General features: G+C 33.3%; 1 protein-coding gene across 6 annotated transcripts in view; it reads left to right on the top strand.

The window, feature by feature from the left end:
- Nucleotides 1–15,470, top strand: part of EPHA5 (EPH receptor A5) — a 507,554-nt gene that overhangs the window by 367,830 nt on the left and 124,254 nt on the right. For all 6 annotated transcript variants that reach the window (XM_007496389.2, XM_056802682.1, XM_056802681.1 and 3 more), the window contains one exon: nt 15,061–15,185. In XM_007496389.2, coding sequence (XP_007496451.1) covers nt 15,061–15,185 — 125 coding nt within the window. The remainder of the gene's footprint in view (nt 1–15,060; nt 15,186–15,470) is intronic.

Genomic DNA, 15,470 nt, shown 5'->3' with positions numbered 1-15,470 from the left:
GGAAACCTCTAAATATTTTAAGTTTATTGATGTGGAAAGGAAGAGGAAGGAGGGTAACAAAGGAGTAGGAAAAGTTCTTAAACTTATCCCCAAACCTAAATTCCTTTAATACAATCCTAATGCCTATCTTATCTAGGCTAAATAAGTTAAGTTCCCCCCAAACAGAACCTCACAAACCAGAGTCAAGTAAGTGAGCCAAGATCCCAGAGGTAAAACCCAAAGTAGGTCCAGCAGAGAAGGGATGGTTCTTCTTTGGTCTTCTGTCCAGCTGCCAGCAGCCAGTGAAAGCAGATTTTTTTCTCCTCTCAAGCTGGTATCTCACAAAAAGGCCAAAAATCTTGCATAAAGATGGAAATCTCAGCTAACTCCCAAAGCTTCTCCCAGTTGTCTGTTTTGTTTTGTTTTTCAGTTGGGACTTTAGAATCTTGACCCAGGCTCCCATGTGATTCTCTGTCACATGTCCCTGTCAATCAAATGCAATTCATTTTGCCGACCCATTTTGCAATCTTATTTTGCTTACTACATTCCCCACTTTGTACCAAGCCCAAATGGTGTTGAAAACACTATTTTGGCATTGTGCATAACCTAAAATACTTACTAATTACCTAAACTAAGATATCTACCCAAAATAACAAAAAATGTATACTCAACTATCTTAACCTAACTAATACTAACCTATTCTAGGGAATTAACAAGGAAAAGGAATTCAAAAATGAACAAATACAAATGTGAAACAGAAGCAGAAGCAAAACAAGCAAATAACATCAAGCAAAAGATGAACATAAATTCCATGCAAACATCAAACTCAAAATACTCTTATCAGCTAATACAGAACACTGTACTACTATTACAGTGCATTAGCATCTAACTTAGATAAAAAGTTTTTGAAGATTAAAATAAACACAACATTGCATAAGTTTTACACTGAAAATCAAACCAAACATTAAACTCACTTATGCAAATACACGTAACAATAGATATATGTGAGCTGTGTACATAAAATTTTGTTTTGTGTTTATATTATGTTATGTTGTTACTTTTGCTATGTTATGTTGTTTTGCTAGTGTAATGTCAGTGTTAATGTTATGTTAGTGTTATGTTACTGTTGCATGCAATATATACTTAGTACTATTTCAGATTTTTCCTTCTATTCTCATCTCCTTTGGCTTGAAGAATTCTTCTGTAATTCCATAGTAGTAAATATATTTGTATTTGTGTGTGAATGAGTGTTGTTATTTTGTGCTATAATACATTACCCCAAAGTATTAATTTATTAGTCCATTTATCCAGTAATACTCTCATTTGCAAATTTCCCAGTTTTTAAATTTATAAATTTTCATTCTTTTAACAATGTCCATTAATTCCTGAATTCTCCTCTTCATCTGCATTGTTCTTTTCTATCCTATTCCATAGGAATCATTTAGAATTTCATTATTATTATTCAGTTTATATTCTTCTGTTACTTCTCTTATTTTACATTCATTAGGATTTTCTATTAAATTTATATTACAATGTTCATTCTCTGTACACTTATTTACACTAATTATATTATCTTTTGAATTAATTAATTCATTTGTATCACCATATACATCATTTTCATTACACTCAATTTTATTTATCCTCAACTCATTTTCATTTATACCACATTCATTTCCTGATTCATTTTCATATGTAGCTAGGGTAAACCTTAATAAAGCACAAGCACCCTTGTTCTAATCACCTTTTACTACCTGGCTGTACTTTTGGCCTAGCTCCAGAATTTACCCATGATTGCATTGTTGCTAGATCTGGTGCTTGTTGGCCCTCGCAGCAGGCATTTTGACATTGATTACATATCTATTTTGATTCTTCTTCTTCTACTACTCGTTATTATTATCATAATTATTATAATTGTTACTCCAGATATTATTGTATTGTCTATTACTACAGAAGAGATAAGCAAATTCAAAAGGAGTAAGGTTAGAAATATGTTGTTGGTGAAGAGATGCATTATTGGGAATATGTTGCATTTTACTTGTATTCATGGAAGAATAGATGGTATGAGTTGTAATGGTTAGGAAATAAAGGTAACCTGACAGGAAACTCTGGTGCTGAACTGGTATCCATGCAATGGTAAAAGACTTACAAGAAATCTCTTGAATTTTGAATATTAATATTGAAGATCTGTGGGGAGACATGAAGGACTAAACAAATTGAGATGGTTTGCCCCTCTGAAGGAACTCCCATTAAGCACTTTGAGAGATATAGTTTATAAATTAAAGTCTCAATTTCTTCATCTATAAAATGATGTGATATAACTAGATGGTCTAAAATGCCACTTTTTCTTATACATTTAATTACTATTAAGGAATACAGACAAGTGTTTTGACATGTGATTATCAAAATGGTTAAAATTGAGGGATCAAGCTCCCTGTGACTGAACTGAATATGCTACAAAATAGAATTTAAAAAAACAGGGAAAAATATCTGCCCATTTCAGGTCCTTCACTATTTTTTAAGTAGGGTGATTGCCACTTAGAAATACAGAAACAAAAGTTCCCCATCTCTCTCTCTCTCCCTCTCTCTCTCTCTCTCCCTCTCTCTCTCTCTCTCTCTCTCTCTCTCTCTCTCTCTCTCTCTCTCTCTCTCTCTCTCTCTCTCACACACACACACACACACACACACACAAATTAACTGTTGTGCCTGTAACAAAAATTTCTGTAGTATTATATAATAGAGAATGACTTTTTAAATTTGGTAGTTGGATATTATCTGTAAAGAAATACATTTGAAGACTAAGGAGGTAATAATCATTAAATATCCTGCTTTTATCAGTCTGTATCTGGACATCAGTAAGCTTGAGAAAATTGAGAGTAGACTCAACTAGATTGGCAAAAAAAAAAAAAACCCTGCCTTTCTCATATGATGATACTTTGAAGGAATTAGAGAAAATATCTTGCTTTCATTATTCCTCTGACCTTCAACCTATTCTCATTTGCCATAGACTTGAATTTTTTTTTTATTCTTCTTGACCTTCTCTTATCTGACTACAGGAAAATCCAATGAAACTCTCAGGCTTTACCTTCTTTATCTATAAAAGAAAGTTATGGGACTAGGTAATATCTAAGATTTATTCCAGCACTAAATGTGTGCAATAGGCATTGAGTCTATCTTCTGGAAAATAGTAGCTAATTCCTAAATTAAATCTTCTAAAAACTTATATAATTTTGACATGCATTCAGAAAAGAATGTAGATTTTGTGCAAATGAGAGCCATTCATATTAAATATCATACTAAAAATGTATAAATGTATATGTACGTGTTTGCATATAAATATATAATTATATATATTATGTATAATATATGCATACAAAATATTTATAGTGGGATCTTGTCTACAACATTTGATCAATTGTGACTATATATACACATATACATATACATTTGAAATTTTGTCTGTTCTAACCTCTCACTATAAACATTTTGATAAGTGCTTTGTTATGTAAATTTTCTTTATATATATTTTTGCAGAGACAGAAGGTAGGAATATTGATCTGTAGTTAATAGTGCTATCCAGAACTTTTCTTAATGAGAATATGATCTGAGATATTTTTCCAGTTCTTTGGTATCTTTACTTTCTCATGAAACTTTGATAATACATTCTGTAGACACCTCAACATGGTGCTAATTTCAACAGAGAATACCTCTGTATGTGGTAGGTCTACTGTAACTGCTCTTCCAATTTTTTTGGAATGACATTTCCACTTTCCCATAACATACATCATGAAATATTATATTTAAGTACAAATGGATCACTGATAGACAGGAGTGTGGTATAAAAACCTTTTAACATCTTTTCCATTTTTAATCTATTGTCTTCTCATTTAAATTTTAACATTGCTTTGAGGACTTTATGTAATTGGATTTCTACCCAAGTTTTTTTTTTTTTATCACTTGTATTTTCTTCTATTGCTCCTAATTATTTTATGAGGCAATAGTACATTCACCACCATTCAGGATTTTCACAATGCTTTAATATGTTAAAAAGCATTGACCTTGAATTCCCATATATATCTAGTTGGTATGGAGAAGAGCCTCTGTTTTTCAGAAATATTGATTTTTTTCACATTTGTTTTTTATTGTGGCAAATTATTTATACTGTCTACATTTCTGAATTCAATAGATATCATTTATTATGTGTTTAAAAGTTTTTCTTACAATTATGTGAACATATACAAAAATATCCCCATAGACTAAGAAAATTGAACCTCAGTGTGGTTGCATAACTTTCCCATGATCATATAATTAGTAAGGTCACAATCTAAGATTTGAGTCCAACAATGCTAACTTTAAAATAATTTTTCCATGTAATGCCAGTCACTGTCTATAAGAAATGCTATATACAATTGAAGAGAAAGGGTGGATCTTGAAGGTAGGAGCTCCTACCAGTGTGAAGACTTTGAAATATTATTTCTATTAAGATATCCCACACAATTCTGTTTTTTTTTCAATTATCTGGCATGCCTGTTCTGCCCATTTGAAAATTAAATTATAAATAAAAATATCATCATTATTGCTAAGAATTTTCCTCTCAAGATTCTGTTGTCACTGGAAAAATTAAAAGAAAAATGAAATTTATTAACATATCAATTTTCAAGCAAAATATATTCCCACATTGATAATGGTCAGCCATTTAATCTTGAAACTATCACCTCTGAAAGAAAGCAAATTGTACACATCACCAATAAAACCTTGGAAATTGCAATAATCAGGATTGTCTTTTATCCTTGCTCATATTTACCTGGTTATTTGTATTTTTTTCAATAAATGCTCCTCTCAGTCAGTTTTTGAATACTATAAGTAACAGACAAACTGCAAATCTTCATCAAGGGAAAGAGTTTACAGTCTTGTAGTTTTCCATGTTGATGAAATCACAGGGCAAAATTCTTCTTCAAAAGAATATCATTTTATTTGCAAAAGTGTAATGAGATTGAAAAGGAGTATGGAGAGTGCATAATTACTGCTATTCTATAGTGGAAGCAAGGACATTATTTTTTCCCATTTGAATTAGTTTATTTAGTCAATTTAGAACATTATTCCTTGGTTACAATAATCACATTATTTCCCTCAATCCCCTCCATCCACCCTTTCCACAGCCAATGCGCAATTTCATTGGGTATTACTTGTGTCCTCGATCAGAACATATTTCCATGTTGTTGTTTACACTAGGATGTTCATTTAGAGTCTACATACTCAACCACATCCCTTCAACCCATGTATTCAAGCAGTTGTTTTTCTTTGGTGTTTTTACTCCCACAGTGTTTTCTCTGGATGTGGATAGTGGTTTTTCTCATAGATTCCTCTAGGTTGTTCAGGATCATTGCATTGCCACTAATGGAGAAGTCCATTACCTTCAATTGTACTACAGTGTATCAGTCTCTGTGTACAATGTTTTCCTGGTTTTGCTCCTCTCACTCTGCATCAATTCCTGGAGATTGTTCCAGTACCCATGGAATTCCTCCACATTATTATTCCTTTTAGCACAATAGTATTCCATCACCATCATATACCACAATTTGTTCAGCTATTCCCCAATTGAAGGGCATCCCCTCATTTTCCACTTTTTTTGCCATCACAAAGAGCACAGCTATAAATATGTTTGCATGTCTTCTTCCTTATTATCTCTTTGGGGTACAAACCCAGCAATGCTATAGCTGGATCAAAGGGCAGACAATCTTTTATTGCCTTTTGAACATAGTTCCAAATTGCCCTCCAGAATGGTTGGATCAATTCACAGCTCCACCAACAATGAATTAATGTCCTGACTTTGCCACATCCCCCCCAGTATTCACTACTTTCCTTTGTTGTCATGTTAGCCAATCAGCTAAGTGTGAGGTGATACCTCAGAGTTTTTTTGATTTACATTTCTCTGATTATAAGAGATTTAGAACACTTTTTCATGGGCTTATTAATAGTTTTGATGTCTTTAACTGAAAATTGCCTATTCATGTCCCTTGCCCATTTATCAATTGAAGAATGGCCTGATTTTTTGTAAAAGCTCTTTATAAATTTGAGTAATTAGAACTTTGTCAGAGGTTTTTGTAATGAAGATTGTTTCCCAATTTGTTGCTTCTCTTCTAATTTTAGATGCATTAGTTTTGTTTGTACAAAACCTTTTTAATTTGATGTAATCAAAATTATTGATTTTACATTTCGTGATTTTTTTCTAGCTCTAGCTTGGTTTTAAAGTCTTTCCTTTTCAACAATCTGACAAGTATACTACTCTATATTCACCGAATTTGTTTATAGTTTCCTTCTTTATATTCAGGTCATTCACCCATTCTGAGTTTATTTTGGTGTAGGGTGTGAAATGTTGATCCAAACTTAATCTCTCCAATACTGTCTTCCAATTTTCCCAGCAGTTTTTTTTTTTTTTTTATCAAATACTGGGTTTTGGTCTCACAAACTGGGATCTTTGGGATTATCATAGACTGTCTTGCTGAGGTCACTTACCCCATGTCTATTCCACTGATCCTCCTTTCTGCTTGTTAGCTAGTACCAAATTGTTTTGAAAAACACTGCTTTATAATATAGTTTGAGTTCTGGGATTGCAAGTCCTCCTTCCTTTGCATTTTTTTACATGATTTCTCTGGATATCGTTGATCTTTTGTTCTTCCAAATGAACTTTGTTATGGTTTTTCTAATTCAGTAAAAAAGTTTTTTGGTAGTTCAATGGGTATGGCACTAAATAAGTAAATTAATTTGGGTAGAATTGTCATTTTTATTATGTTATCTGGCCCCACCCATGAGCAATGAATGTTTTTCCAATTGTTTAGATCTAGTTTAATTGTGTAGAGAGTGTTTTGTAGTTGTGTTCATATAGTTCCTGTGTTTTTCTTGGCAGATAGATTCTTAAGTACTTTATATTGTCTATAGTGATTGTAAATGGGATTTCTCTTTCTAATTCTTGCTGCTGAAATGGGTTGGAGATATATAGAAATGCAGATGACTTATGCGGGTTTATTTTGTATCCTGTAACTTTGCTAAAATTGTTGATTGTTTCAACTAGTTTTTTGGTTGATTCTCTAGAATTCTTTAAGTAAACCATCATATCATCTGCAAAGAGTGATAGCTTAGTCTCCTCATTGCTAATTTTAATACCTTCAATTTCTTTTTCCTCTCCAATTGCTACTGCTAGTGTTTCTAGTACAATTTTGAATAATAGAGGTGATAATGGGCATCCTTGTTTCACTCCTGATCTTACTGGGAACGCTTCTAGTTTATTCCCATTGCAGATGATGTTTGCTGATGGTTTTAGATATATATTGTATTATTTTTAGGAAAGGTCCTTCTATTCCTATACTTTTTATTGAAGTTTTCAATAGGAACAAGTGTTGTATTTTATCAAAGGCTTTCCCTGCATATATTGAGATAATCATGTGATTTTTGTCAGTTTGCTTATTAATATGGTCAATTATGCTGATGGTTTTCCTAATATTGAACCATCCTTTCATTCCTGGTATGAATCCTACCTGGTCATAGTGAATAACCTTTGTGGTGACTTCCTGGAGTCTCTTTGCTAGTATCCTATTTAAGATTTTTGCATATATATTCATTAAGGAGATTGGTCTACAGTTTTCTTTCTCTGTTTCTGACCTGACTGGCTTTGGGATCCGTACCATGTTTGTGTTGTAAAATGAATTTGGTTGAACTCCTTCTCTGCTTATTCTGTCAAATAGTTTGTATAATATTGGAATTAGTTGTTCTTTCAATGTTCAATAGAATTCATTTGTGAATCTGTGTGGACCTGGGGATTTTTTCTCATGAAGTTTTTTGATGGCTTTTTCAATTTCTTTTTCTGATATGGGGTTGTTTAGGTAATTTATTTCTTTCTTTGTTAGTCTAGGCAGTTTATATTTTTTTAGTATTCATCCATATCTCCTATATTGCTATATTTGTTGCCATGTAATTGGGCATAATAGCTTTTAATGATTACCTTAATTTCCTCTTCATCAGAGGTGAGGTCTCCCTTTTCATCTTGGATACTATCAATTTTATTTCCTTCTTTCCTTTTTTAAATTAGACTGAGCATTACTGTGTCTATTTTATTTTTTCGAAGTACCAGCTTCTAGTCTTATTTATTAAATCAATAGCTCTTTGACTTTCAATTTTATTAATTTCTCCTTTGATTTTTAGGATCTCTAATTTAGTCTTCATCTGAGGATTTTTAATTTGTTCACTTTCTAGCTTCTTAATTTGCATACACAATGCATTGACCTCTGCCCTTCTTAATTTGCTAATATGTGACCTCACAAATATAAATTTCCCTGTGAGGACTGCTTTGGCTGCATCCCATAGGTTTTGAAAGGATGTCTCATCATTGTCATTTCCTTCAATGAAGTTATTAATTGTTTCTATGATTTGTTCTTTAACTAACAAGTGTTGGAGAATTGTATTGTTTAATTTCCAATAAAATTTTAATTTGCCTCTCCATTTACCCTTATTAATTATTATTTTCATTGCATTGTGATCTGAGAAGTTTGCATTTATTATTTCTTCTCTTTTGCACTTGTTTACAATGTTTTTATGCCCTAATACATAGTTGATGCAGCCAGATCCTGTGTTATTCTCACTGTGGTTCCATGGTATCTGAATTACTTTTTCTTGGCAGCTTATAATATATTTTCTTTGGTCTGATAGTTCTTGAGTTTGGTTATGACATTTCTGGGTGTCATCAGTTGGGGATTAAGAACAGGAGGTGATCTGTGGATTCTTTCAATTTCCACTTTTCCCTCTTTTTCCAGAATATCAGGGCAGTTTTCCTGAATAATTTCCTGTAGTATTATTATGTCCAGGCTTTTTCTTTTGTCATTGTCTTCTGGTAGACCAGTGATTCTTAACTTGTCTCTCCTTGAACAATTTTCTAAATCCTCTGTTTTTTGAATGAGATGCTTCATATTTTCCTCATTTTTTTCATTCTTTTGGTTTTGTTTTATAGTGTCCTTCTGCCTTGTGAGGTCACTTGATTCTAGTTGTTGTATTCTTACTCTTAAAGACTGGATTTCATCCCAGGCTTTTTGGTCCTCCACCTCCTATGGTCTGATTTTCTTTGGAGGTCATCTTTCATTCTCTTTACCTCATCTCTCATCTCCTTTGCCTCATCTTTCATTTTCTTTCCCTCATCTTTCATCTCCTTTTCCTCATTTTCAAGCTTGTTGATTTTGGCTTTCAAGACACTATTTTTTGTTTCCAGATGACTTATCTTAGTTTTTAAATTCTTGTCCCAATTGTGTTCAGCCTCTCTTAATTGTGTTTTGAATTGCATTTTGAGTTCTTCTAAAGCCTGTGTCCAATTTTCTGGCATTTCTGTATTATTACTTGAGTCCTCCTATATATTGTTTATTCTCGGTTTGTTGCCTATGCAGAAGCTGTTACTTGTAATTTCTTTCTTCTTTTTCTGTTGTTTGTTCATATTTACCCCTTCTTTGCTCCCAATATTTGTCTGTTCTCTTGCACCTATCATTTTTTTGTTTTGGGGGCTTTCTGTCAATCTCCTCTTTGGGAGCTTTTTCAGATCTCTCAGTGTAGTCTCTGGGGGAGGAGTGTTGGAGTTTGCCCTTCCCTGTCTTCTGGAGGCTTTTGACTTAATTAAAGTCCAGCATTCCTTGAGGGACTGGTGTTGCATCCCAGGCTTCTCTGATTTCTGAAGAATTTTGATGGGATTAAGTTCAGCTGGGTTGGGCTTGGTGTGCTCTGAGGCCAAAACCTCCTGGAATGCTGGAGCATTATGGAACCTCTCTAAGGTTCTGACTAGGCTGCCAGCTCCCTCTCCAGCTCCTTCTCTGCCATCTGTGCTTGACGCTCTGGGCTTGGCACTGCCCTGCCCACAAGGTACACCCTCCAGACCAGAGACTTTGCCCACCCAGAGGTTCCCGCTGCCGCTGGGGGCCCAGTGCTCTAGGTGGGGGGATCGGTCTCGGGACCTTCCTTCTGCCTTCCCCTTAAATCTGAGTGTTCTCGGATTCAGGTTTTTGGTGGGCGTATCTTTTGAGTTGAGTCCAGCAGGAGGGTTCCTTGGCTCTGTCTTCTTGTTAGGTTTGATTTTTAGTCCCTTAGAAGCATTCAATTTGTGATCAGTAAGGAAGAGTATTCAGAGGTCTGAACTTCTGCTCCTTCTAGGCCACCATCTTCACTCCTCCTCACAAGAACTTTAAAGACAAAATCATGCCTTAATGCCATTTATTGAACCCCTTACACTTATCATGTAGGACCCTCAGCCAATTCCTTTTTTCCCCTATTTTCCTAATGGTCATTTTATCTATTTTTTAAAAATTTTTATTTAATTGATTAATTTAGAGTATTTTTCAAGTATTACAAAAATCACGCTCTTTTCCTCCCCTTCCTGAACCCCCTCCTATAGTTGATGCACAGTTCTACTGGGTTTTACATGTGTCATTGGTCAAGACAGATTTCCATTGATATTGGCACTAAGGTGATCATTTAGGGTTTATAACCCCTATCATATTCCCATTGACCCATGTGATCAAGCAGTTATTTTTCTTTTGTGTTTCTACTCCCACAGGTATCCCTCTGAATGTAGGTAATGTTCTTTCTCATAAGTCCTTCAGAATTGTCCTGGATTGTTGCATTGCTACTCATAGTCTCTGCCAATTCTTAACCAAGTAGCCCTCATTGCTATTGTGATAATTTCTGAAATACCTTTCTAAGTTTTAATCAAGAGTAACTATGATGCCATATTTGTATCTATTTTATGTAAAATGCTGTCTCTGGATTAAATTCATTAAGGTAGTCAGTCCTTGGGAAAAAGCCAGTCTCTTTCGATCTGTATGCTTAGGTAGTCAATATGCTCATGAAACATATGCAAATTCTTTCTTTCTTATTACTTATGTTACAATTTTTTTTTCTTAACAATGGCCATGTGATACCATTTTTAGTGAACCCAAAAGATCAGTGAGTAGCACTTATGAGGAACTCTGACCCACTGGCCTGAAAGAGAAGCACATATAATATCTGGCCTGCTAAATGGAACTCACAGACCATTTCCAGCAGAGAACATCATAATTTGGATTATTTCCACATCCCTTTTGGCTGGAAATCAGGGGTTGGAGAAAACTAATTTGTTTGTTGTCTTCATTACTTGTTTTTGCAGTATGGTAATTAATTGTTCTTCAGCAGAAAAAGTAATATTTTTAATAGTTCATGATAATTTAGTTAAGTCATTGTGGTTAGAAATGTTCCAATTCAAGATTATCTCTTATATGTTAAAACCTACATAAATACAACTTATTTAATGAATGCTAATGTAGACAGGACATGACTAAGAGGGATTGTGAGATAAATAAGGTAAGAAAAAAGGAATATGTTCCTTGGCACTACCATATCTGGTTACTGTTATTTGAATGCACAATGGACCTGGAGAATAATTTGCAGTAATCAAGTATTGCTGCTTTTCACAATTTGTGCACAGTCATTATGTTTCTAGCGGTTGTCAGTGTCCAGACTTTCATCAGCTTTCTACAGTTATCACCATCTTGGGGCTGGTTTGAGGACATTGCTCCAAAAGCTGGCTTGCTAATAGAAATGGCATTTAGCTAGTATTCTGGCCAGGGACTTTTAACACTAGTGACATTATATCCTTTGAAGCAACAAAGATTCTAAAGGGTTTATTGCCTAGGTACAGATGTTCATGGGTAAGAAAAAGTAAATCATCCATGATTAGTGATTGAATATCCCATGAGATGATATTCACTTAGATACCACATCTTAAATAAAATTTAAGAAACCTAAAACTGATGAACTGTGCTTTTTGAAATGTATTTAAAATGAACCCTGCCCATTTGAAATTTTAACTTGTTTATAGCCAACAAAGAAGTTACTTTAAAAATCCCACTATGTATTAACATGGAAAGGATACAGTGGAATGAGTATTAGGTCTCAAGTGAAAAGATATGGGTTCAAATTCTGCCTTTGAAATATGCCTTTGTAACCTTCAACTATGTATGTAAAAACATCAATTATTTCTTCTGTAAAATCAGAGATTTGAATCAAATAGCCTCTGAGGTTCCTTTTAATTTATTGTTAACATCCCACGACTTCACTTTGTGCTTAACACACAAATATACACATGTGGAAATATATTTATGTATACATATATAATCTTATGTGTACACGTAGACTTTTTTCATAATGTTGCACAGATATTTTCAATGTATTTTCATAATGTCCAAAGTTAGAAAATTAATATCCAATGTAACATGTGAACTTAACAAAAATTATATTGGAGTAAAGTATATTCATCTACATATTTTATTATGAAATCATTTAAGGAACCTCTTGAGAGAAGAAAAAGAATCACATATGTTGTTCTCTGCCCAAGTTTTCAAATGAAAATGTGCATTCTTGTGAAGTGTATATTGGCCAAAATCAATCATGCAGCTGAGAAAATGTACTGATATATAAAATTTACCTGCCTGATTTACTGTATTGGATGCTTCATATTTTAAGTCATGGTCAATAGAATGTTGTTTTTTTTTACTTCCCATTGTTAATTTTTCTTTCATCATATTATAGTTAGCAAGTTGTTATTCTGTAAAAGCAACTGGAAGATGAGATAAGTGGTAGATAATTTACCTTCCTATACTGCCATATCTTCCTAATGCTTGGTATAAAAAAGAGAATTTAGTATGGGGTTCTTTCTGCCTCGAACAAATTATCAGTGGTCTTGCACTGCTAAGTGCAACTTACAGGAGTAGGAATTTGGTCACATTCTTCAAAATAGCAAAGCAAACAACATTTTTCTAAAGCCACTATTTTAATGTATAGAACCTCTGGTGCTCAGGCAGTTTTTGTTTCATTTTACCAGTGTAGCTAGTTTATCTATATGTGAAATATATGCCATTGTTTATGACAAAAAGCTACTCAGCATGTTTTATATCGCCAAACCAGAATAGACTGAAAAGTGAATGCTTTATTCCTAAAGATCAATAATCTCTAATAAAAATTATAAAACATGTGTAAAATGTTTCAGTACCCTTGCAACATGATTTTTAATCCCATAATCAATTAATAGCACTTAGAACAATGGATTTATTACAATATAATACAAGGGAATTGCCTCTAGTGATTCAGATCACAGTCCCTTCATGCCGATCAATGTTGTACTGTTCATATCCTTCCTTAAATGATCAGATCCACCAATATCCTAGTGGCCTTCCTCTAGATCGCTTCATATTACAGGTTTACTAGTGGAAGATATGAGCAGCCCATCTGTTATCTCCTACTCTTGTGATGTGACCATCCCACTTCATTTTTTGGTAAAAGTCAAGCCAATTTACCAAACATGAATTAAGTATTTGTTATATGCAGGTCATAGGACTCTTTGGTGACATCTTTGCTGTCACCTCTTGTACTCACTTCTTCTTTGGCAATAGAACTGGCTGTCCACCATGAGTACTATAGACATGGCCAGAGTCACTTATATGGAATACAAGGCCAAGTATTCTGACTAATATCCAAATATTTGAATGTCCATATGATATAAAAATTCAAATGTTTGTAAACAAAATGACTAATTATTTCAACATTTACATGGTTGTTTGACATTATGGAGATATAGGCATTGAGTCAGTAAACTATTATAGATAAATGAGCAACCTTGAAGTCAGGAAGACCTAGATTCAAATTCTGTCTCTGATGATAGTAACAGAAATTGCTAACATGTTTAAATCAACATAGATGTTATTTTATCTGATCTTTACAAGAACTTTGCAAAATAGATGCCACTGTTATCCTTGTTTTCACAAGAGGAAATTAGCATTTATAGATTTTAAATATCTTGCTCCAGATCACATAACTAGTAATTTCTGCAGTAGGTTTTTTACTTAGGGTCTCTGGAGCCTTCCTTCGTTAAGCACTTTTACCCACTATGCCACTTATCTGTCTAACATGTTTTCTGTATGACCTTGAGCGAAACCCTGAACTTATCCATGCTCTCAGGGCACTGAGGGTATGTATGTAACTCAAAGAAGAATTAACAATTTGCATTGGTGGAGAAAATTTATATCCTCAAAAATTCCTTAGCAATAATTTGTAAGTTCAGCACAAAAGGCAGGCTATATAGTTTATTTCTGCTTATAACACATGCAATCATTTATCCTTGTACAAATACAAAACCGAAATAATATTGAGATTTAGCACCTGAAGTTCCATTAAAATTGTCTTTTGTTGTCTCTTATAACTGTCAGGAAACTGAAAAATGGGGGAAAAGTGAATACTGTAGACAAATGAACAAATAAATCTTGTAATTTGTAATACAATTACAATGACAACTCTATACAAGTACTAACATATGGTGAAAATGTTGTTTTGTGTTTTATGAGCCTAATAGCAATGAACAAGATATTTAGAAAAATATATGCATATAACTATCTCTATATGTCTGTGTTTTCTTTCAATTTCCTAAATAGAAAAAAGCAAAGATCCATAATGATTAACTTTACAAATACTTGAGAACTGCCCAAAAATGTTGGAGAATGAGACAACATAGGCCATTATCTTTTGGCATAGTATGTTCCATTTAATTCTTCTGTGACCTTGGAAATATCAACTCAATACCCCATGCCTTGTTTTACTACTCCATAAAATTGGCAGTTAGTTATGATTATTGCCAAGGTTTTTTTTTTTTTTCCCTAGCACTATATTTCTATTATCGTGGATAGTGTTTATAGTTTTTTCAACTGAAGGTCTTACTTCAGATATATATTTTTAGAAAACTTCTACTTAATTTAATTGATTTCTCTATTTAATTTAATTACTTTCATAACATTGAATTTCATGAAGATGGTATAAATAATATGAGGTATAATGAAAGAATTGAGAGATATTGATGTGGAATTTTTAAAATCCATATATATACATGTATATGTAAATGCATAAACATTACACAATAGATAACATGTAAACATTACATCAGGTCATATAATCCTACTTAGACATGGGTATTATATTGGAAAAGCAGTGATATACTAATCATAATTTCTATTTATTTGTTCTTTTTTGCAGCACCTTCTCCTGTCACTAATGTGAAAAAAGGAAAGATTGCCAAAAATAGCATCTCTTTGTCTTGGCAAGAGCCAGATCGTCCCAACGGAATAATCCTGGAGTATGAAATCAAATATTTTGAAAAGGTGTGCCTAACTGAACATAAAGTATCTTGTGTTTCTTTGTCTTTTTGTACTAATATTCATCCAGTTTGTCTTTAAAATTGTTACCATTGTATGTGCTAATCTATGTTCATTCATTCTGTAGTGCATGATTAGAAAAACTTTTAAAGTGTTGTATCCTACCAGGGAATTTTAGGGTTGGGAAAGACTTTGGAGCTCATCTAGTTTACCTTCCTAATCATTTCTATAATTTAATTCCTTGATAAATGGTCATTCAAATTCTGTTTAAATACCTCCAGTGAGAATATA

The sequence above is a fragment of the Monodelphis domestica genome, chromosome 6 (genome assembly GCF_027887165.1).
Source record: "Monodelphis domestica isolate mMonDom1 chromosome 6, mMonDom1.pri, whole genome shotgun sequence".
Lineage (NCBI taxonomy): Eukaryota > Metazoa > Chordata > Mammalia > Didelphimorphia > Didelphidae > Monodelphis > Monodelphis domestica.
This window is presented reverse-complemented; position numbering and strand designations above follow the sequence as displayed.